The following is a 23,474-nucleotide window of genomic DNA, read 5'->3' on the forward strand; positions in this document are numbered from 1 at the left end:
TTGTGATGGAAACTCTTGAAGTTTCCCCATTTTCAGAACGGTTTATGAAGATTCCGGGCCGGGAAGGCCGCTGAGCTGTTTTATGGAAGAACCAGCACCGTATACAGACACTACGGGGGCTGCTGGGGGAGGCAACTGTCGCTTCGTAGAGTCCCCCAGTCAAGATCAGAGGCTTCAGGCACAGCGACTTCGGACTCCTGAAGTCAGAGGTCATGTACAAACACCTCAGAACAGACCGCATGGTCACCAGTCGCCTGACCTACCAGAAGGCTATGGTAAGAGTTTTCCAGAACTACAAAATTGAAGTTTTTTTCAAAAGACTTCAGAGAAAAAGCCTCCCATTTTAATATATAGATGTGGTTTACCTGTTAGAACATGCAGCATCCACGTGCATCTAATGGTCTGTATTTTGGAAAAGGAACTAAGCAGTGCAGATGGGAGTTTGAGATTGGCTAATTAGCAGTTGGCTACGCCAGGATACACTGAGAGGTTGACGGTAAATTAAACATGAGGTTGTGGTATGATGCTGTTAGAGAAAATTCACTGCTAATCTTGGCTGTGTATCTAGGGAGAACAAATGTAAAGAGCTCTTTAAACTAGAGCAGTAATGCTATTTTTTCCTTCCCCCTTGGCATGTTGTGTAGGTTTGAGCCCACATTTGAGAAAAGATCAGGAATATATAAAAGCAACAAAGAAGCCAGTAGTACAGAAGATTAGGGAGGGTGAGATTAAGGAGAATTTAAATCTCAGAAAAGAGCACACCAAATTTAGGAGTAAAGAAATCCAGTTTGGGGGTTTGGGTTGTCTTGAAATCTAAAAATAAAAATGCAAACTAAAACATACTGGTGCATGGATTTGTGAGTTTCAAAAAGAACACAGAAATGTGTAGTCAAGTAAATTTGCGAAGACAGCATTTAAGGACAAAACAGTCTATGCTGCAAGAGATCAGGATGATGGCTCAAGTACTTTCTCCTAGCTCTGACAGAAAGATAATATGGTAATGGCTTTGAACATACTGTTTATTCAGATTTTTTCAGATTTGTAATTAAGAATAATCTGTCTTCCCTTTTCATAGAACAAAGAACAACGGTACAGGGACAGGTTTATTTTTTGCACACACAGACTGGAGTTAGCACATGGCATGACCCGAGGATACCAAGGTATGTACTTATAGTTACAAAGTCAAGGGTTTGTTTGGGTTTGGGTTTTTTTTTTGGGGGGGGGGGGGGGTGGTCTATGGCAGTAGGCTGAATCTTTAAGAGCAAAAATCTATTAAATGGCCTGTCTAAATTTAAAAGGAGAGCTACGAGCAGAGGAATAGTTTTGGATCTTTCTAGTTACCTTTTCACCAAACATTAACGATTGCTTTTTTTGAAAGAGAGAGTTATCTACTTGTGAATCATGTAAAACGAAAGGGAAAAAAATACGTAGTCCTTCAGGAATTCCCATTTGACAAATTATTCCTAAAATGTCGATATGACTTTTGGTGAAGCTACAGAGATCTGAATCTTACCTAAATTTCTTTTTTGTATGAAAACAGTGGACTGCAAATGCAAGAAAAAAGTGACTACTTTGTTAAAACCATTGTTTCTTGAGTATTGAACTTGTAACTTTTGCTCTCATAGTGCTCACTCATGTATAACTGAAGCAGAGATTACTTGTCATCTTTAAACTTGAAGTGGTGTTGGGGTTTTTTATGCTTTAGACCAATGATTTGCATCTAGAAAATTTGAATCCTGCACATGATTAATTTAGTAAAGCTTCTTTAAACCTTAAGCTGCAGTTAATCCAGGTCTTTGTGACTAAGGTCTGGCGCTCTTCCTTGAGGAGCTCTGAATCTGGGCTGTTTCACTGGACCACCTGCGCACCAGATTCAAGAGTGAAACACAAAGTTTGTAACTCCTTCAGCTGCTGCGCTGGCTGGATAATACATGGATGTGATACAGGATATTAGAAAACTGATATAAAGTAGTGTGGGCAGAAGTGTTGATAAAACCACAGTATATGGAAGGATATGAAAAATAAAGTTGAGAGAGAGAAAATAGCTGATGTTAGATTAGCTAGTATCGCTGGAAGAAGAAATTACAATGCTCATTCGTTCACGTCACTCATGTCAGGCTTGTGCACCCAAAGCCTTGTCTCTTCTTCAAGTGGTTTTGGTTGGCCTAATGAAAGGTATTGCTACTTCTCTCAACAAACCTTTGAGCCAGGTTTTCAGGACCAGCAAAGTAAGTGGACACAACAGTATCTTGTGAGCCACAGGTCACTCTTATTATAGTTGAAGGTGGCTTTCATACTACCAACTTGCAGTGCCAAAACCTAACCTTGGCATTTAGCACAGATGTAGGTTAAAACTTGATGTAATCAGATCTCTACAGTACTTTCAGATGCACAGCTGATTGAAACAAATGGTTACAACCATAATCTTCTTTAAGGAGCCTAACAAAGGCTTGTCTGTCTGCTTGTGTATCCCCTGCTGGCTTATACTCACTGGGACGCTAATGAAGCCTTTGGTGTACAAAGTGTTTCTGCCTTTCTAAAGCCTCTCCATTTACTCATTTATACTGATGTTGCACTCTTAGATTTAGGTAAGGAAATATATAGAGTCGTGTCTTCAACCCTGGGTAACAGATGAATCCATGCCAGCAGTTTAAAGAATACTTTACTTAACAATAGCTTTTCTGTCTAAAAATAATCTTCAGGTTTCCTTCCTTCCTTCCTTTTCTTGTCACTCTTGGTGTTTTCCTCTATTAGGTGGCTGGCGCCTTAAGTGTTTTCAATTTTCTAGGTGTAAGCACATCCTACGTATTGAGTTTGAACACTACCTGAAAGTGAGTGACTACCTTTAGCAGCGCGTAGAGTGATACCCAAAATTTATCTAGGATGAAAGGGGTGAATGTGTTGGTAAAGCCTTACTCTCAGTGATTTATCAGTAAAATAGTTAGTATTCTAACCTTGTCTAATTAAAGAGGTGACTTCTTTTTTTTTTTTTAGGTGATCTTAGTATTTGGCTGCCTTAGCCTCTTAACTTACTGGGTGTTTGGAGACAGTGGTTGGTGCAGAGGCATTTGGCCTTTGGTTAATTGTTTAGTTTTCTGCATGTGGATCACATTAGTGTTAATGGCAATTTTTCCGTGAAATTTTTGCTATGAAAAAATGTCTCTTCCTCCTTTTACAGCCCCCAGAAGCCCTGTCATCACCTAAATGATGATATTGCATATTGAAGTTACTTTTAAGCTGTATGGCTTTGTTACTTTCCAAGCCTTCCAAAGACAGAAGGTGTTTTGCTGATTTACCTTTCTATGCATGTACCATGCATACATAGGGAGTTGCACTGCTTAGATTGAGGATTCTAAAAAGACAGCATTAAAATAGCTATTCTCTCCTTCCTAAGACTTTGATAGCCTAGAATCACTGAGCACCAAATTCATTCCCCCGTCTCCTCTTAATGTAAATTGGTCTCATCTTAACTTCAGAAGTGCTTTAACATTTTGTTTGCTTTTCTCCTTAGAGACCTTAACAGCGTGAATTGTGATGAACTAGGACCTTTGCCTCCAGGCTGGGAAGTTAGAAGTACAGTTTCAGGAAGAATATATTTTGTAGATCATAACAACAGAACCACACAATTCACAGATCCACGACTACATCACATCATGAAGTAAGAACCTTGCCTGATAAATAGTTCATGTCAAGTTTGGATTCTTAAATCTTTTATTTTTGTCCAATTTTAAGTATAGTCTGGGAGTCATGAGGAGCTGAAAAACTCCATGATAATGATATTGGAGAACAGATGCAACCAATGCTCTAGTCAGGGTCTGAGCATTGGTTCTCAGTGCTGGTTTTATCTAAGCTTTTGGCAGAGACTCTTCAAAAATGTTTTTACTATGCTTTGCAGCCCTCAGATTTAAGGGAGGGCTTGCTTATTTTGGCACAACACTAATCTCTTTAGGCTGGTTTGACAAAATTGCCCCAAGCTGTGCTGGAGCGAATATGATGCAGTTCTGGAAATGCTGGGATGTGGGGTAGAGGGACTGCCAGGTGGTTCCACAGCAGTCAGCTCATGCCTGTCTGGATTAGCAGTTCTAGTTCTGTGCTAGCTATGCTAGACCTGAACTGGCTTCATGTTCCCTTGAGCTCCAGACAACAGGAGTATAAAGCCAGCTGGAGTCTGGTCACCTGGTACTGTGTACAGCCAGTTTGGGTTTAGCAGGATTTAATAAGCTCAAGCTCTGCATCATGCAAAGGCAGCTGAACTGTTACAGAACTGACCCTGGAAGCAGCTTGGCAGTGGTTGTTGAGTGCAAGATGAGACTTTTTCCTGGATCCAAGTTGTCCGTGCTTAAAGCCAGTTGGGGAATCTCTGTATCTAAAAAATATTGCTCCATAACCCAAATAAAGCACTGATGGGTAAGGAGACTTGAATGTATGGAGCTGCAACTATTTAGGACAGGTACATCTTTCTCTTTTAATAACCATAGATGCAGTACTTTTACTGTGTCAAGAATCCCCAGCCTTATTTTGCATGGAGCTGGAATAAAATTCATTGCGGTTGTTGGGTAGTTCCATTTATAAAGCTGTTGTTTGTTCCAGTAGAGGTCTCTTTTCGTGTTATACTCTTGAAAGTTGTCTCCATATGGGAGAAATACCACACAAACGTTTTAATTACTGCTCAGTCAGCATTCAGTGATCATGCTCCACAGCCTTCCACAATGTATTGCCATGTAAAAACTGAGCTGAAAAATGCTGAAACTCTTTATTGTAAATATCTGTATTCCTTAAGTCCCTGAATGTAGAGTAATGATGCTATAGAAGTTACCCAGCTGAATACACATTTCACTCCAGGTGTCTCTTGGAGAAGCTTAATCAGTTCTTCCATCATTGTTTTACATATTCCTTATTGTTAAGCTTCTAGAATAAATATTGTACTTTTCTTTCAAAGTCATCAATGCCAGCTAAAAGAGCCGAGCCAGCAGCCTCTGCCAGCTCCAAATGAGGGATCACTAGAAGACGGTGAGGAGTTGCCTGCACAGAGATATGAAAGAGACTTGGTACAAAAGTTGAAAGTTCTTAGACATGAGCTCTCTCTTCAGCAACCACAGGCTGGTCACTGTCGCATTGAAGTATCCAGAGAGGAAATATTTGAGGTATTTGATTGACTTTCTACTACTAATAGCAGCTGTTGTCACTCAAGAGTTAAGTAAAACTCATCTTTGATTACAGCAAGTTTGCTTCACCAGAGAGGTAGTGAATACCATGAAGTGTTACAGAGTTGTCCTTGGAATTTGCTTCACAGACTAATGTTTTCTGTAGTTGAGTAACAGTCTAGTTATTACAGTAATCCATATTAGTAGACTTAATTATAGGAAGGAAATAAAATATCTAATTGTAAAAATACACATACAGGAATCCTACCGTCAGATAATGAAGATGAGGCCAAAGGACTTGAAAAAGAGGCTTATGGTGAAATTTCGAGGAGAGGAAGGCCTGGATTATGGAGGAGTAGCAAGGTGAGATTTGGGGGTTTGTCTGACACTTTTTAACTGTAAAATTGTTCTTAAAGTGACCCATGGCTGATATCATTCCCTTTCAAATTATCTGTTAATGGTGTAAGTAAGTTATTTGTGATCTAGTTTATAGGTAGTGGTTGTAGCTTCAGTCTTCATATCATGGTAGATTGGAAAGTGGAAGCATGCGATTTAACAGTTGTCCCACCGCCCTCCTGGTGTCAAAGGCTCATACTAAATGAGTTGGTATGCCTTGTATTTGGGAACGTTACTGGAATTAACACCGGATTGAGGTGTTTCTGTTTCCCCTCTTCTCCATAGGTACTCTGTCTTCATCACCATTATGCAGTGAGTGTAAAAGGCTTGTTCAGGATAGGCTATTGATCTTATTGGAGGAAGTGCTGATCCCAGCAACAGGCTCCAGTTTCATAAGTGAAAGTGTGATCAGCTCAAATTGTGAGGTCTTTCAAGAAGCGTATAGACTCTGAAGTAAAATCCAAATCACAGTAAAGGTTTTGTTAAATACACCTGTCTGATTTTCAGCAAATGGATTGCAAGACGATAGGGGTTCCTTTTTGTTACATCTCAGCCACATTCAAGAGAGTCCTCTGATCTGTTGGAGCAGGAGTGGAGATGAACTAATCCTAAACAAAGGCTAAAATTTTAGAGAGGACTTGCCTCACTCTTAAAAATAATAATTCCCTGTGGGTTGCATCAGATCTGAAGTTCTGGAGCTGATTGTAGCATCACTAAAATGCTCATCTTTGCAGTGGCTCAGATGCATTGTGTAAATTCACTGAGAAATTTCTCAGATCCACAAAGGCTGCATCACCCACTTAGGTGTCTTTCAGTAACCCATCCCTGGACAAAGGAAAGAATTTGGAACTTTCTGAGCTGCCTTATCCGAGGCAACCTTGAGTGTCTCCACTGTTGACATCCTGTTGCCCTGATGGCTTTCGTAATTGCTCATTTGCTGTAACAGACTCTTTCAGATCAGTATGGCTCCACTTCTAAGCATTAAAGTTGATAGTTCTCAGAATATTTTGGACCTGGGATAGGTGTCCAAATTTAATAATAAAGGGGTATTTGTCATGGTGAGTTGTGAGGTCAGAAATAGCTTTAGTTCCATTCCAGTCTTCGTATGTTACTGAGGTGAGAGAATTTACCTAACATCTCCTCTTTCATTGCTTTTGGTCTCTCTGCCCCTTCTGGCCTCTCTGCTGAAAGCAGAGCTTCTCTAGTCATCAAGCATTTGCAGAAAAACAGCTTTTCTGAAGACCTCCAGTCATTGAGCTGATTTTAAACAACAGAGTTTTTGAGTATTTCTTTATACTGTACAGGTTGCAGAGGAGTGGATGTCTTAGTCTCCAAATATCTGAACTCTGTACAAAGTCAAGATTTTTTTGGAAGTGGGTCTTGTTCAGACTCAATTTGTTGATGGCGTTGTCTAACAGCTAGCTATAGCTTCTCTAATTGATGTTAATCCCTTCAGTACTTCTAAACTAAAACAAGTCTGCCTGTGAGTGAAGTAGGACACTTTATGGGTTTTTAAGCATACCTTTTTGGTCTGTAAATGGCGGGCAGTACAAGGTGATCTGATTTTGAAATAAGCATTTCATAACTGTTGATTCACAATAATTGTGTTGTCTGAAACTTAAGTGGAAGTTGCACCCTTCTAAAATACCTTTGGGTTTTTTTTGGGCAGAGAATGGTTGTATTTACTGTGCCATGAAATGTTGAATCCCTATTATGGACTCTTCCAGTACTCCACAGATAATATTTACATGCTGCAAATCAATCCAGACTCTTCTATCAATCCTGTAAGTATTAACTTCTGAGCAACATACCTACTTTAACAGATGTCCCCTGTAGTTTTTTGTTACAGCTGGTCTTCCATGACAAGAGTGTGAACCGAAGGGTAAAGCAGAATAAGGATGTGTTAATGAGTCTTATATTGATATAGTATGAAGCAGAGGGGTTTTGTTCAGAAATTAAAAACATGACAGAGGAGTTATCCTTTGATAAGTATCCGATTTCTTTGAGATTCCTTGGTACTGGTTGGGATGCACGGTGGTTCTGAGAAGATAGATGTAGGTGAAATTCATCTTCACTATGAATGCAGGTAGTTGTGTAGACAGCATTTGTATTTCTAAGGAGTGTTCACCCCATGACTGTAGGGGCTTGTGTGCCTTGCCTGCCCTTTCTCAGTAAGCTGCTGTGCTTGCTTTCTTTTCTTACTGGAGGATTTGTATTGGTGCAGACCCTAAAAGAAGTAGCAGTTCTGTATTAGTACAGGGGAATTTTTCCTGACATGACATTTCCTGACATTTGCTCTATAAGATGGGGAAGATAGATTGGAAGAATCTCATCCATAGGACTTATGCCTCAGTTTTCAGAAGTCAGTTTATAAGCAACATGAAAGACATGAAGGAAACAAGCACATGGCCTGCTTTCTCAAGAGCAAAAAGATTTTGATGGTTAAACAAAGAATAAACTAATTCATTTGGAACTGTCATATCTTCTTGGATTCTGGGAGTTTCATGGGGATTTTCTTTTTCCGAGTTTTGCCCTTTGAGAGGTCTAGAGGACTTGTATCCAATTTATTAGTCAGGTAATGCACAGAGACATGTCTGAGGCATTTAATCATTAAATGCTTCTGTTCTTGGTTATGTTATGAGGAAAAATGGTGGCTCCTTTTGCCCAGGGGGTTGCAGATAACTTGCACTGAACATAGAACTGATGGCACAGATATAACCACAAGATGTCAGTGTCTTCCTGCTGCCTGATTTTCTCTCCTCTCTGCCTGCAGGACCATTTGTCTTATTTCCATTTTGTTGGTCGGATAATGGGTTTGGCTGTGTTCCATGGACACTATATCAATGGGGGTTTCACGGTTCCCTTTTACAAACAGCTGCTGGGGAAGCCCATTCAGCTCTCTGATCTGGAATCTGTTGACCCAGAATTACACAAAAGTTTAGTCTGGATCTTGTAAGTACTGTATTTATCAATTGTCTCACTGTAGAGAAGATGGGGTAGAGTATGTTGGCAATAGTGAGATAAAGCCTTACAGAAAATGTTTGCAAAAAATCTTGTAATGGTGGAGATCTGTACAAAATTATTAAACTACTGTTTCTGTGTCAAAAAGCTCGAGGTACTTGAGGAAAAGTCCTCATTGCAAACTCTGTGTTAGCTCTCCTTGCAGCAAAGTAGATACTAAATCATTAAACGTTGCGTGGGTATGGTAGAATATCACAGTATCAAACCCCAAACTCAGGACAGAGTTCTGCGGGGAAGTACAGCCCTGTTCAAAAGAAAAACAACTTTGATTAAAATGGAAATAAATGGAAGTAATGTGGGCTTCTGTATGCTTACAGTTCAGAACAAAATCCAACATTCGGTGTAGCTTTGGGACTCCAGCACGGCTCTGCATTGTCTCGATTTCTTTTCCTAAATGCTGTTTTGAATTTTGTATTTAAAGTTACTGATGTTGTTGAAGATCACTGCATGTGATCTCTTCCGTGCTTCACACTGATACATGACAGCAGATCAGATTATTGCTGTATATATGTATGTGTATGTTGTTTTGTGTATATAGGGTTTTATTCATTATCCTGAGTACTACTAGAATTAGATGGATGACCCATATCTGATCAGGCTCTTCAACATGCATTAAGCTATATAGAAATTGGTGATTGTGGCAATATTCGTCTAGTGGTGTGAAATGCAGATGGCTAGTTACTAGGTTCATCCTGAAGACTAACCAAGTGTTCAGATAACAAAGTGTCAGCATCACCACTGAGAGTTATCAAAATATCAAAAATCCTAGGTTTACCCTCTGTCTTTCCATTGCCAGAGAGAACGATATCACCCCAGTTCTGGACCATACATTTTGTGTGGAACACAATGCTTTTGGGCGGATTTTACAGCATGAGCTCAAACCAAATGGCAGGAATATTCCAGTGACAGAAGAGAACAAGAAAGAATATGTCAGGTATTGCAGACCAAAAATGTATCTTGCAAATGTAGTGGAAAGAGGGTAATAAACAAATGAATTTTTTTTATATAGTGAAACTAATCAAGTAAGTATTTTGGGGGGAAACACCTGAATCGTAAATGCCATGAGTGTTTTCACACAATGCACTATTGTAAGACCTGGGAAGATGAAGCTGTGAATTGTACTTTGGTTTTTCTGTTGATAGTGCAATAATTAATTGTGGATGGAAAAAAGGAACTGATAAGCATTTCTTTCATAGTACAAAACGTGTGTATTAAAACAAGTTCCTCAGTAATATGGGCATTTTCCAGCTCTGCTATAAAAAGCCCAGTCCTATCTAGCTCATCATCCCTGACTTTCTTTTTTCCCCCCAGGCTGTATGTAAACTGGCGATTTATGAGAGGAATAGAGGCACAGTTCCTGGCTCTGCAGAAAGGTTTTAATGAACTTATTCCTCAACATCTCCTTAAGCCTTTTGACCAGAAGGAACTTGAGGTACAAGTTTTATCCACATGGAATATTGTTTTGTAATTTGTTTGATCCACAGTCAAGCACTGATTTTAAAAAAAACAAAACAAAAAACAAATGCACAAATCTTACTCCAGTTTACATACCAGAAAGCTGTGTATTTGTTTAGCCAAACCCTTTTTGGTTTATTCTAGACATTCTTTGGGTTAACATTATTGAGAGGGCTACTTAAACAGGGAGAGACAAATACTCCATGTTGTCTAACCAAGGACTAATGCTCAAAGCAGGTGGTCTGGGCAGGGAGGAAGTATTGCAAGTTTGAGGAACTGTTGGCAAGACCTAACGTGTTACCTACCCCAGAAATTGTTTTCTTCAGTAACTGTTTTCATACATGGCTGTTTCCATATGCACGTAGGGCTTGGTTTACAGGGGCTAAAATAGAAGTGTAGAGCATATAGAAAAGAAATTAATTTGTCTTCTCATTTAATCCTGAGATGCAGAATGCTACCTCTTAAAATAATTCCTGTTACAGCAATTTTTCCTCTGTTTTTGCCTTTTCAAAAAAATAAGGCAACTTATGGAATATGGACCATTTGTGGTATTGGAAGCACTAGCTTTGTGCTAGTTGTTCGTGCATACTCATTAATCCCATGAAGTTATTGCATTCCATTTGCTAGCTGCTTGAAAAGGCAGATTAAAAATCCATTAAATATTTCAATACTGTCTGCGTCAGAACAGTCACAACTGTCCTAATAATGTAAATGAGTGTAAGCGGGTGCTGTCTTGGTGGCACAAAAAGGCAGCTGCTAAATGGTAGCTCTTAGAAACGTGATCCTCAATATGTAATACTATGGGAAATTTAGAATATGACACACATTTTGAGTGATGAAGTTTTCTCTATGCCATTTATTATTTGTCGTTGCCATGGGAGGTGGTTAGATTCATGACCAGCAGTGACTTCCTTTTACAGTATTTTGCAACCTGGTGTCATCTGGAAAAGAGATTGAAGTAGTATGTCTGGTCTGTGTCAGAGCCTCTCTGAAACGACATCAGAAAACAGATGAAAAGTTTCTGTAGTTTGTTCTGGAACAACAAACCAACTAGGATGTTACTGTAAGCTGAGCAGGATTCTGTCTTAGCTGGTATTGGCACCTCTAGGACGAACCTGCATCAGGACAATGATGTTGTGTAGCGCAGTAGATGGCATGCCGCCTTCTAAGTCTGTGCTGTGCCCTCAAAGATATGCTGTACTTTTCAGGTAGCGTAGATTTAACAAAGCAAGTCTTGAATGGCCTTCTGACTCTAGTTCCTTGTGAAAATTCTAGTTCTGATAAGTGTACTCCTTGGCCTCAGTTTCATTGCAGTTAAACTGGAGAGATTTAACATCCGTTCTAAACTGTTTTGGAGTGTTACCTTGCACCAAAAAGGCGGTTCAAGCGCATAAAGAATGCTAGGCTCTGCAAAATGGTTGGATGTATGTTTTTATAGCTGCAAACCTGAAATTACTCTGAATGAATGTTAAAGCATTTTCTAATCCTTTAACAGCTAATCATAGGAGGCCTGGATAAGATAGACCTGAATGACTGGAAGTCAAACACACGTCTAAAGCACTGCATGGCAGATAGCAATATTGTGAAGTGGTTCTGGCAAGCAGTGGAAACATTCGATGAAGAAAGAAGGGCAAGGCTGCTGCAGTTTGTGACGGGTTCGACGCGCGTCCCACTTCAAGGTTTCAAGGCTTTACAAGGTGACTGATGTGGAGGCCGAGTTAATCTGTGGTGGGAGAAAGAGATAAAAATTGTGTGGTATTTACTAGCCCCTTGTAAAATATCAGTGTATTACTGGACAACTCAAGCACTTACAAACTTTAGATCCCAAGAGCAGTTTTACATTTGTCAGCAGCTCTGCTGATGGCGAACAGTTTAGCCATTGCTGATAGTGGTAGAAGCTGGTAAATCTGTCATCATGTAGCGCTTTGACTGGTGTCAATATTAGCTAATCAGTCTCCTACAACTCTGTGGACTGATATTAAAATCATTGGGTGGAAGCATGCACATGATTATAGAGCTGACCGAACATTTTTACATGAGAATTGTATTCCCTTCATTGTTTGGCAACAAACCATTAGACTTTAAAACAAGTTCCTGAAAATTGCAGGTTTTGTCATCAAAAGGGGTGGCAGTGTTGTAGGCTGTTGCGATTCTCCTGATAAAGTTCCATCTGTTGGCTGACAGTAAACTGATGTTCAAAATTGAAATACATAGTTCTGTTTTACAAGGAAAACCTTCTTGCACTTAAGTCTTTTCATTTTTGAAGGTGCAACTTTGTTGATACAAAATTTAGCAGCTTTCCAAAATACTAGTCTGCAAATTAATTGTCATGACCAGCCCTATCACTTCTGCCATCCCTTCATCAGCTGCAAATCTGATCTACAGATTTAGCCTATGACATACTTGTGTTTGCAGCTGTAATTTTCTCTCTTGCCTTTTTATAAGTAGCAAAATTTGTGTCCATGAATGATGTTTTGTTGAAGTGCATTAACTAGAATGTCTGTCTGTAAGGTTCTACAGGCGCTGCAGGACCCAGACTGTTTACCATCCATTTAATAGATGCAAACACAGACAACCTTCCAAAAGCCCACACTTGGTAAGATGAAAACATTCTGCCTGTCAGTGCTTGCTTTCCTTTTGTCTTGGTTTAAAGGAGTCATCTCTGTTTGTCCTGCGTATGGATTAACCATGTGATATGCATAGATGACTCCAAGTGTGCTCTGCTAGCTTGGAAATATCTGTGCTCTGCAGCCAGCAAAATAATCGACTTCTTTTCTTATAGCTTGATTTGTCTTCTATCTGTGGTTTCATTTATCCCAGAGTTGATTATTCTGGATAGTGAGGTGTTTGTAAGTTTATTTCTATGTGTTCAGCAGAAGTATTCACTGAGAAATGACTCACATCATTGAATCCTCGTACAGGATTACAAAGAATAGTTTTCAGATGTAAAATGTAGGAAAAGCGTGCTATTGGTACAGTATAGGCACAGAACTGAGCTCTCGTACGGAAGTCTCACTCTTTCAGAGACAGGAAATCATTTCAGCAGTGGCACAGATTGTCTGCAGGCAGAGCAGGGAGTACGCCTGTCTGATGTCTTGCTTTATTTGCAAGTCTCCTGCATCTGCCACCTGCCTCCTCCTCCCAAATGCTGCCCTATTAAGTCGTGCATTCCTGCTGCAGAAATGCAGTTGTTTTCTATCTTGTCTCATTTGGCCATGGAAGTGGCTGAGGCTTTCTTTGATTTTTTTTTTTTTTTACTGATCTAGCTAGTCTAGAAATTGTTTTTCCAATAAATATTTTAGATTCATATACTGCAATGTGTTGTTATTTTACCTCTAGCTTTAACCGGATTGACATTCCGCCTTACGAGTCATATGAGAAGCTTTATGAGAAGCTGTTGACAGCTGTGGAAGAGACATGTGGGTTTGCTGTGGAGTGAAAAAGCAACCAAAGGAAACAGATGCTAGCTCATGGACCACCAAATCAAAAGCTAGAAGAAGCTTGCTGTGAACTTCCTGCTAAGCTGTCTGAAGCATCGGAACTCTAGACAACTTAGAGATGGGGCTGTTTCCCTTCCGCCGCTGGTGGATGAGGGTGGGGGTAGGGGCTTTTGTTGGTGGTTTCCAACTCTATTTTCTCCCCTTTGTTACAATAACCCCTTCCCTCTTCTTCCATCCCCCATAAAATGAAATGCAGCCAAGTTCAGCATTTGGCTTTGGTTACACAGGATATTCTGCTAGATTTGTAACACATATTGTGATAGGGTCAGTGACCTGTGGGGTTTTTTTAACAGGAGAATCAAAGTATAATTAAGAATGAGCTTAATTGCTGAGGACTTGCAACTGGTAGGTGTACCTGGTTAGTTTGTCTTAAATCAAGCCTGAGCCCTTGTAAAGTCCGGCGGGTGCATAGTGTCTGACTGGCACTAGAATTTGCATTGCACATTTTAAACACCTGTTTAAAAAGTAAACTTCTAGCAGAAAATACCTCCATATGAACACTTAACTGAAAGGTAAAGAAATCCAAGTTCTGCCTTAGCAGGAAGCTCCCAGTGGAAGCTGTGGCTCACCTTGAGAAAAGTGAAGGAATCTGGGACAGCTTAAATGGTATTGTGTGATTTCTTTTTGGTCGTCCTGGCTGAAATCTAATTGTTTTGCACACGAAAACAATTATTTCCTCCTGCAGAATTACTTTCCATAGTTCATTCAGATGTAAGTACCTTGCAGAGAAGCCTTGTAAGGAGGAGACAGAGGATAAAAATCTGTTCAGTCCCAAAGCTGTGATTTCTGTGCCACTGTTTTACCCGAGATGTGTTTGTGTGACTTCAAATTCTAAGACTCACATGGAAATTGCTGAAAGCTAAGTTAACAGAGCAGACTTCTGAAGTTTTTGGCCTTGGGAAAGGTTTATTTGGAGGTTGAGGTAAAAGGGTAACTATACAGTGAGTACATTTTAAATGTTATGGAAAGCTATTGGAAGAATTTATGACTTCAGTTCTGTAGGGATGAAAATTTCTCTAGAGAGCCATATAAGGCTATTTTGTCAAATATCTGAAACTAATATTGAAAGGCTTGTTCTCTAACACATTGCTAAAACAACTTCCCAGGGGAAACAAAAGCAAATCAAATACCTGAATCTCTAACAATTTTTCCAGTTTGCACACCAAGATGAGACAGTATTTTAACAAATAACACGGCTTCAGAAAGACCCAGTTATCTATCAAACATGTCTAAACTTAAGTAAAGCAGACTTGCTTGTATAGGATTTTTTTCTTTGGCAAGCCTGATTTTTAGAGAGATTCATTACTGAAACATTTAACAGATGTTATGTTTATGGAATAGTGCATTGAAATTCAGCTGTGGGTGAGAGATCGTTCTTAGAAGATGTCTACTGGAATACTTCTATTTTGTCTTTTTTTAATTGAATTTGATAATAGCTTTAAACTGTGATAGGACAGAAAGTAGACACTTGTCAAAACCCTGGCATCTTTCTCTGTTTTGTTTGTTTGTGGTTTTCTTTTTTCCATTGACCATAATTCTTGTGATTTGTTGTTGGGAGTAAGGATTGCATTGGAGGTGTAAAATTGTACCATATTGTGAGATTTGCACGGGGTGGCTAAAGATGCTCATCCTGCAAGACTGTACAGGAGAGGCATATTTAGACCCATGTTCTGTAGGAATCTTTTGGCACTTGGGGACCAGTTTCTGCAGTAGTGGTTGTTGGGACGTAAATGAAACTGTGTGACACTTCTGCAGAAAAGAGAGGAAATGCAACTGTCAGCAGACAAGCATCTGTACGGTCTTGGGCTGAGTAGCAGAATCCCCACAGCCCTGGCTTTTCAAAATGGCTATGAAGTCATACCTGTTCATAGAGTGTATTTAATCCTTTCAGTACGTTTGTTTGAATGTGCAATAAACCAGTCAGATAGGAAAACTGCAAAATGGATTATTGCCCAAAAGCTTTGCATGCAGTCTCATGTGGATTTTTCACTAAAAGAGTTTAAAAAAAAAAAAATACTAAAGCCCACCACTAACAAAAATCCTATCACACAAGCTCTACATGCAGCACAACTGGCTCAGTAAAAACCAAGCGAGGTGAAGGTAAAGGCCCTTGATTTGGAGATCTATAGGTCAAGTAGCTTTATGTCAATGACACAGTTGACATATGATAGTTCCTAATGTCTTTGCTAGGTCAGTGTTTTATTGAATGCACAAAATAAGAATAGGCAAGGATTGTTGTTTTGAAAAGTCCGTCTGTTTTTTGCTGTATTTAAAAGCCCTTGTGAAGGTACCTCCTCCATGCTGACAGTAATGAGAATAGGGCACTGTCTTCTTAATTATTTCAGTTCTCTTTTAAACAGCTTCACCACCTCTCCCATCGTGTTGTCTTTGCAATTTTGTGCCACTTCAGTGACGATGAAGACATTTTTTTGTATTGTTCTGTACATGCATTTGAGGCAGGCCTTAAAGCTGGTTGGCTGGATGGAGGAAAATAAAGAAGTGAGGCAGAATGGGTTTTAAGCGATGGCTTGTTCTTCCTATGGCTGGTTTCAAGGCCAGGGAAGGATGAAATGCAAACAAGAGTTTGCGTGGCTTGAGCCATTGACTCTCTGATTTCTCGGGAGCTGTTTGGATAACCTCAGCTGTCTGAATTTGTATGTTCATTCCCACTTGGTCTGCCAGCACTTGAACTGGTTGTTACTTCTCAAACTTGCCCAAAGAATAACATCAAGTCTGGCGTTCATTTTGTCATTACACGTTCCACCTTGTACATGGATACTCTTGGATCTGACCTGAAGGAAATACAAGGTACAGTGTGTCTTTTGTTCCTGTCCTAAAGGCAAACCTAAAAGCTGGTCCATTGGCACAGACCTTCAGTGCTTGCCCTGATACTGCTCATCAGCCTATACTATATGCTCAGGGATGTAGGAAACCACCACTTTGCTCGTGTTTTTAAATCGGGAAGAAACGAGACTGTTTTATGAATGTTAGCGTTAACTTGGGCATTATGTTAGACAAGACCCTGCTTCAAAAAGGCTGCTCGAAGCTCCAGATGGTGAAATCAGCGTTTGCTCAGCAGTATGTACTTAGTTCAAGTCGAGGTGGTTATGAAATCCAACAGATTTTGTAAATTAGTGATCCAGCCACCGGGCCCTCTGGAGCCGGTGCCCAGGTTCAGGGCTGCGTGGTACAGCAAGTTCCCAGAAACACAGTATGGATCTGTTTTTAATTTGTTAATTTTTTGTTCCTCAACCACTTTATAATGTATTTTTTTTAATTTATTATTTTGTAATGTCATGTTTAAGTATTGCTGCTATCCTTGTTATTCTTCCCACTGTTTTTATTGCAGATTTATTTTGTGAAAGTTGTACACTAATGTTTCATTTTATGTCTAAATCAAAGTATTTAAAGAAATACTAGTTCTATTTAATGTGGTTATGGAACCAGCTGGAATAAACAGTGATTGTATAGTAGGCTGGACCCAGGAGGTCATGTTCATTTTTGTTACATATGCAATAAACTCACAACTTTAAACTCTTGGTATCCACCATTTTGTTAAAATATTTATGGAAGTCACAGGAAAATTGATATGCTCATGATTAAAGAGTGTGGTAGTGCTGTGCTTAGCTTAGCTGGAGGTGGGGGTGGAGGATAAAGTCAAAGTGTTAAAGGCAGCAACAAAAAAAAAAAGTATTGCTGTTATTGAAAATTATGTAGCATTACCAAATAGTGAGTAAGGTTAAAAAAAAATCCAGTTTATTTAAGAGTTCTGTGTGATGAAGCTGTCCTGGTGTTAGCACTGGTCTCTCATGAATATCGAGCATCATTTGCTCCCAAAACTGGCTCACGCTGTTTTGAGTACCAGCACCTCTGCAGTGGGATTGTGGTTGTGGTAGTTAAACTCGGTGGCCAAGGTATGGAAATGCAATTTATTTAACAGATTTATATGGGCTGCCCAGATAAAACTCCTCCTTTCCAGATAGAACACTTTGTTTCATTCATTCTTTAACTGATTAATTACCAGCCTTAATCTTTTTCCCTTCTTACTTACTTGTCCTGTTATTTTTCCAAAACCTCAGTTTTCAGGAAAGAAATTATAATCCCCCCCGCCTCCTTAATGAGAGTTGGAGAAAGATTCATTAATGCTGATGAATTTCTGCTTTCCTGTTTGTTTTTCTTTCTAATTAGTAGTGTTTTGCAAGTGGAGAAAGACAGTACGAGTCTGAGGATGGTGCTGGCAGTGATCATTCAGTGCTCAGTGTCAGGGTGTGCGCTTTCTAAAGCTGAAAGCTAGGATTTCTTCAATCTCTGCATATTTTGTTTTTTTTAAAAAAAGGGGGGGGAAACAATTCAATAATGTTTTTTATTCTTTGGGTAACTTCACAGTATGATCAAATGCACTAATACACACTGAGCAAATGACTGGGGAGCTGGTTTTGCCCACCCCCTCATTTCAGCCAGCAGCAGGGACTGAACAATTTTTGCTTGATGATTTGGAGCAAGAATTGCTGTCGGTCCTTCAGTGCTCTGTCAAACACCGGTCCTGCTTTGTTTTTTTCTTTAATAAATACTTTTTGCAAAGTATTCCTGATTTCTGGTATCCTTTTGGTATGTGGACAGAGCTAAGAGAGAGAAGGATTCCTGTAGCCTGCTCCGGTGGCTGCGGTATGCTGTAGAGGGGTTGCTGTAGGATTTCTGCGCTATGTGAACTTTTTGAAAACATGATAAAAAATTAATGCTTCTCTTAGGAAATCTTACAGAGCTCAAGGAATTGACTGTCTCTTTTATGGAAGCTTGGCAAGTCAATGAAATTCCTCAAGTTAAATTTTCCAGTCTCTGCCTCTTTCTGCAGGATGTACAAAACCAGACTCTGAGGAGGAGCACTGGTCTCGTAGCGGCAATTTCTTTTCTGATTGATGATGATGCTCCTGTGTCCTGGGCACTCTGCCCGCTTGGGGAAAGACGGCCCCTGCCCACTAGCGTGCGCTTTAAAAAGGCATGGCGGAATGGGTTTTAATTCACAAGCAAACCTCTTGTTATTTTCTGTTGGTGCTTTGCAGTTCGATGCCTAGCTAAACCCTCCCTCTCGCCTCCCTTTTCAGCCTTTCTTCACATGTGGCTTAGGGTAAAACTAAAACCCCAAAGCTTTGCCAATAAATAATCACAGATTAAATCCTTCCAGGTGTGGTGGGGGATGGAGGGCAGGAGGAGAGGATGCTGCCTCTCTTTCTGATCTTGCTAATTTGAAACAAGGTCAGAAGGGGGTTATACATTTCTATAACCCCCTTCTGCAATCTCCCAACTACTTGCTGGCTGGATGATGCAAACAACTCCCACCTCTCCTGCAGACCCTCTCCCAGCCTTGGCCACAGCATTATTGTAGTGCTTCTATCCCTCTAGAGAACAAGAACCCCTGACATGGGACCAGGACGCTGCTGCGTTGCAGAGACACGCAATAAAAGAAAACCTGCCTGGAGAGCTCACGGCTGGATGTAAGATGATGGGAAGGAGGTTAGGCACCAGCAGGTTGAGCAGGATAGATGTTTTCTTGCACCACAACCGGGCTTTTATGGCCTGCAGAAGAGGGGTGTTTCAGGGGCGGGTAAGCGTGGCTTTGCAGACAACCGCAGGAGAGTCGTGCCAAGTTTGCTGATCTCTGTCCCAGATTCAGAAACAGTTGGCATCCGCAACGGAGGTCAGGCTGCGGCTGGAAACCATATGGCTGGGCCACAGCGGTCCCTGTGCAGGGAGGAGGGAGAGAAATGTTACTGGAGGGCTGGGGAGACCCTCGCACTGGTCATGGGATTTGGCCGGGTTTTAGAAGATCTGAGAGAGAAACTTCTGGATGTGGTGATGAGGAGGAAAAGATAAGCGAGCAATGCGAGTCTTGCCGGTCCAGCTTTGTCTCCTCTATCGAGGTAACCTGGGTCAGGGAGCATCTTCCTGGGCTGGTGTAAAGCATTTGGTCTGGGAGGTTTTGAAATTAAATTTTAATTGGATGCTGATTAAATGAGCCTGGCTGCCTCCCCCGATTCCAGTCTTAGATACAGCCAGGCAGGACCTGCCATCAAAGTCCCGCAGTGGTGGGGTCCAGGAGTGTGTCTGGACGGCTGGGAGTGATGCTGTGTATCGGTACGGATCTGGAGGGGGCAGTGACGGCGACGTGCCTGCGCGATACGGATCTGGGCTGGATGCTCCCATGGGTAGATCCGCTTGGTCTGGCTCTGCAGGAGAGCAGCAAGCGAATGTCTTTTATCCAAAGAGACCGATCCCTGCTGTCTGATGTGGGCTGTGTTTATTGTCACCGTACTGTCCTCTGACACAGCCTCGCGTTTGGGATTTGGGAGGGCCAGGGCACTGCCCCACGGCGGGGTCCCCGCCTGAGACAGCCGCTGGCCGAGAGGGAAATGCAACGTCCTGGGTGGCTCCGTGCCACTCGCTTCACCTCCACGAGCATTGACGGCCACGGTGCGGGGGGACAGGGTGGGATCCCCCAGCACCCACACGCGTTTCTCAGAGTGGGAACCCACCGTGCCGGGGTCCCTTATGCCTTTGCTTTTTGGTGGAAATCCAAGGGGACACCCCCCCCCCCCCCCCCCCCGCTTCCCAGGCACTGAAATGTCGTTCCCCTTTTGCGGGATGGGGGAGACGGTGGTGGTCTGGGGGGAGCCCTCGGCAAACGGCTCGTCTCAAAGGGTTTGGCTGAAATGATCCGGAAAAGCCGTTTCCAGAGGACTTGCAGTGGGAGCCCAGAGCCCCGATTCCCTCTGGGAATTTTTTTTTTTTTTTGGACTGATTTGGCAATAAACTAGTTTTCAATAGAACTCCTAGATAAAAACTTTACTGTGAGAAAGACATTTTAGCAAAAGGGTCAGCGTGAGGTCAGCGATCGGAGCTGCTCTGCTGCCAACTTCCATCTTTTTATTTATTACCATACTCGATAGCGTTTACCGGCCTCCCACAGGCGCCAACAGCACCGTGTGTCCCGGCAGAAGGGAGAAAGCAAGCCCAGTAAGCGAGCACGGTGCTGAAAATCTTACGTGGGACCTTCTGCCCGGGACATCGGTGGGTTTCCTCGGTGCTGAGAACAAGAGCCCGCTGGGACCTCCGGTAGGTCCTGGGCAGCTCGGTGCACAAGCAGCAGACGATGGTGCCCGGGGCGAGGATGCAGGTGTCGAAGAGGATGGCAAGATACACCTCGTACGTCCCCATCCGCCACGCGGGGTGGCACGTACGCTCGGTCGCCCTGTCGCCGTGGCCGGCGCGCGGTTCGATGAGGATTGCGGTGGGGATGGCGAGAAGGAAGGCTACCAGCCGCACCAGGCAGGTGGCCGCCCGCCGGTGGTCCCTCGACCTGGGCAGGGTGGCCAGAGGCCTGACGACGGCCAGGTGGTGCTCAGCGCTGACGACGGTGAGGATGAAGATGCTGGCGTGCATGGTGAGGAGGTGGAGGCTGAAGAGGATCCTGCAAGCCCAGGTCTCCGAAGTACCGGTCCTGCACGAAGGACGTGCAGAGCACGGAGGGGATGGTGGGTGAGCACAGGAGGTCGGCCAGGGCCAAGGTGACGACGTACGCGTCCGTGGAGCTGGTGCACCTCATGGAGACCACCAAGGTGGAGATGTTTCCTACCACCCCAACCACGCATGTGGCGGCCAGGATGCAGCCGAGGAAGGAGATGACCAAGCCTCAAGTTGAGGCAAGGGAGATTTAGGTTAGATATTAGGAAAAATTTTTTTACTGAGAGGGTTGTCAAACATTGGAATGGGCTGCCCAGGGAAGTGGTTGAGTCACCATCCCTGGAGGTATTCAAAAAGCGAGTGGACAGGGTACTCCAGGGCATGGTTTAGGGGGCATGGTTAATGGTTGGACTCGATGATCTTGAAGGTCTTTTCCAACCGAAATGATTCTATGATTCTATGATTCTAAGAGGTCACCGGAGCTTTTGGAAGAGGTGTTAGGCTGGGCGGTGGCATTTTTGGGCTGGCGGGGCACCGAGATGCACGTGCTCGGCTCCGTCCTCCCTCGCCGAGAGCCGAGGAGCTCTTCTGGAGGAAATCCCGAGCTGCAGAAGCGGGAGCTGCCGGCTGAGCCGTCCCGGCGGCGGGCCGGCAGCGGGACAGGGCGGCAGCAGCTCTCGGCTTCGGTGAGCACCGCTCTCCCCGGCGCTGCCTGGAAAAACCATTTGCCTTCCCCGCACGCGGCGACGGCGAGGAACCAGCCTCAGCGGAGATGGGATTCATCCCTCTGCCCTCACGGTGGGGATGCCAGGGACGCCCCAGCTGCCCACCCGCCCTCCTCCTTCCGTAACGTGCGTTGCTGCAGACAGATCATTTTCTATGAGATTTGTTTTTAATTACTATTCTTTTTTATTTTTCCCCGTCTCCCAGCTCTGCGGTGCTGGTTTGATCTCGGGCTGGGGGGCTTCATGGGAGCGGGATGTGGCCCAGCCCTCGCCCTCCCGGGGGTCTCGGCTCCCCGTAACCAGGTATCAAAGGAGAAATTAATGTCATCAAAAATTCACAGTGGTGTCTTGTCCCCAAAGCTGCTCTGTCCTGTGGCCGGGTGGGGGTTGCTGGATTTTGAGGGCATTTTGGGGATGGTAACCGATCCGGTGCTGGGAAGGAGGCAGCTCGACGATCCCAGGAAGGTGAGAAGAAGAGTCCATGGACCAGCTTCGGTCCTTACGAGCAACGTAGGGGAAATAGGAAGCTCCTGGCTTCACCCGTGCTTTTGGGCTGAATTAGCAACGCTGGTGATGGGGGAAATAAACCCGCCCCAGTCTGCAGGCAGCGAGGGTGCAGAGAGCCCCACGGCTCTGTTCTACAGCCGCTTTGCACCCCAAAACCAGAATTTAACACCTCCAAAGGCAGCAGAGCCCCTGTGGGGGCTGGGGGGGGGATCACCCTGGGTCTGGCTCCCAGCCCACAAGGGCGGCCAGGCCGGGCTGGGCAGTGTGTGCCCGCGTTTCCCTTCCAGCAGCTTAACCGCTGCGGTGGGGCTGCACGCCTGCACCCCACCGGGGACCTGCACACCCCCCCTCCATGGCAGAGGACCCCCATGGGGGGTCTGCACCCCCCAGGGGACCTGCATCCCCCTCCCATCGCAGAGCACCCCCATAGGGGACCTGCACCCCACAGGGGACCTGCACCCCCCCCATGGCAGACCACCCCCAGGGGGGATCTGCACACCCCCCATGGCAGAGGACCCCCCCAGGGGACCTGCACCCCCCCCATGGCAGACCACCCCCACAGGAGATCTGCACCCCCCCCAAGGCAGAGCACCCCCACAGGGGACCTGCACCCCCCCATGGCAGAGCACCCCCACAGGGGACCTGCACAGCCCCCCCACCCAGAGCAGAGCACCCCCCCAGGGGACCTGCACCCCCCCCCAGAGCAGAGCACCCCCACAGGGGACCTGCACCCCATAGGGGACCTGCACCCCCCCCCCCATGGCAGAGGACCCCCCCAAGGGACCTGCACCCCCCCCATGGCAAAGCACCCCCATAGGAGACCTGCCCCCCCTCCCCCAGCAAAGCACCCCCACCCCTAGGAAACACGTGCAGCTCCTCGCCCCGCCCCTTCCCCTCAGGCCCCGCCCCCGAACCCCTGAACGCCCGGAAGGGGGCGGGGCCACCTTGGAGGACCGCCCCCCCTTTCCCCCCCCGCCTCTATGGTAGGTGTGCCGAGACGGGACCACTCGGGCCGCCCGTCTCTCCCTCGCCGCTCTCCGCTCCCCGCCGCTCCTCTCTATGGTGCGGGGCGGTGCGGTCACGTGGGGCGGGCAGGCCGGAAGGAGCGGGGCAGCGGCGGCTAAATGAAGCGGGGCCGGAGGGGCCCGGTGAGTCCCGGTCGTGGTCGTCCGTTCCCGCCTCCCCTTCCTGCCTCCCCGCGGTCTCGGTGCGGTCTCCGCGTCCCGGGTGGGGTGGGGGGGAGAACGGCGGTAGCCAGGCGGCGGGGG

General features: G+C 44.1%; 2 protein-coding genes across 6 annotated transcripts in view; both read left to right on the forward strand.

The window, feature by feature from the left end:
- The window catches only part of SMURF1 (SMAD specific E3 ubiquitin protein ligase 1), a 47,554-nt gene extending 30,504 nt beyond the window's left edge, over nucleotides 1–17,050 (forward strand). For 2 of the 5 annotated variants that reach the window (XM_052772644.1, XM_052772643.1), the window contains 12 exons: nucleotides 22–275; nucleotides 1,076–1,160; nucleotides 3,512–3,658; nucleotides 4,940–5,144; nucleotides 5,404–5,507; nucleotides 7,210–7,324; nucleotides 8,314–8,492; nucleotides 9,358–9,495; nucleotides 9,873–9,993; nucleotides 11,512–11,713; nucleotides 12,528–12,612; nucleotides 13,356–17,050. In XM_052772644.1, coding sequence (XP_052628604.1) covers nucleotides 22–275; nucleotides 1,076–1,160; nucleotides 3,512–3,658; nucleotides 4,940–5,144; nucleotides 5,404–5,507; nucleotides 7,210–7,324; nucleotides 8,314–8,492; nucleotides 9,358–9,495; nucleotides 9,873–9,993; nucleotides 11,512–11,713; nucleotides 12,528–12,612; nucleotides 13,356–13,455 — 1,735 coding nt within the window. In that variant the 3' untranslated portion in view covers nucleotides 13,456–17,050. The remainder of the gene's footprint in view (nucleotides 1–21; nucleotides 276–1,075; nucleotides 1,161–3,511; nucleotides 3,659–4,939; nucleotides 5,145–5,403; nucleotides 5,508–7,209; nucleotides 7,325–8,313; nucleotides 8,493–9,357; nucleotides 9,496–9,872; nucleotides 9,994–11,511; nucleotides 11,714–12,527; nucleotides 12,613–13,355) is intronic. The other 3 variants (XM_052772645.1, XM_052772646.1, XM_052772647.1) reach the window with 3 other exon arrangements.
- A 6,137-nt stretch (nucleotides 17,051–23,187) lies between these two features.
- RNF216 (ring finger protein 216) overlaps nucleotides 23,188–23,474 on the forward strand; it is an 82,738-nt gene continuing 82,451 nt past the window's right edge. Inside the window, exon 1 of the mRNA XM_052772631.1 lies at nucleotides 23,188–23,354. The gene's annotated coding sequence lies outside the window, so the exon portion shown is untranslated. The remainder of the gene's footprint in view (nucleotides 23,355–23,474) is intronic.

Source organism: Harpia harpyja, chromosome 21 (assembly GCF_026419915.1).
Source record: "Harpia harpyja isolate bHarHar1 chromosome 21, bHarHar1 primary haplotype, whole genome shotgun sequence".
NCBI lineage: Eukaryota > Metazoa > Chordata > Aves > Accipitriformes > Accipitridae > Harpia > Harpia harpyja.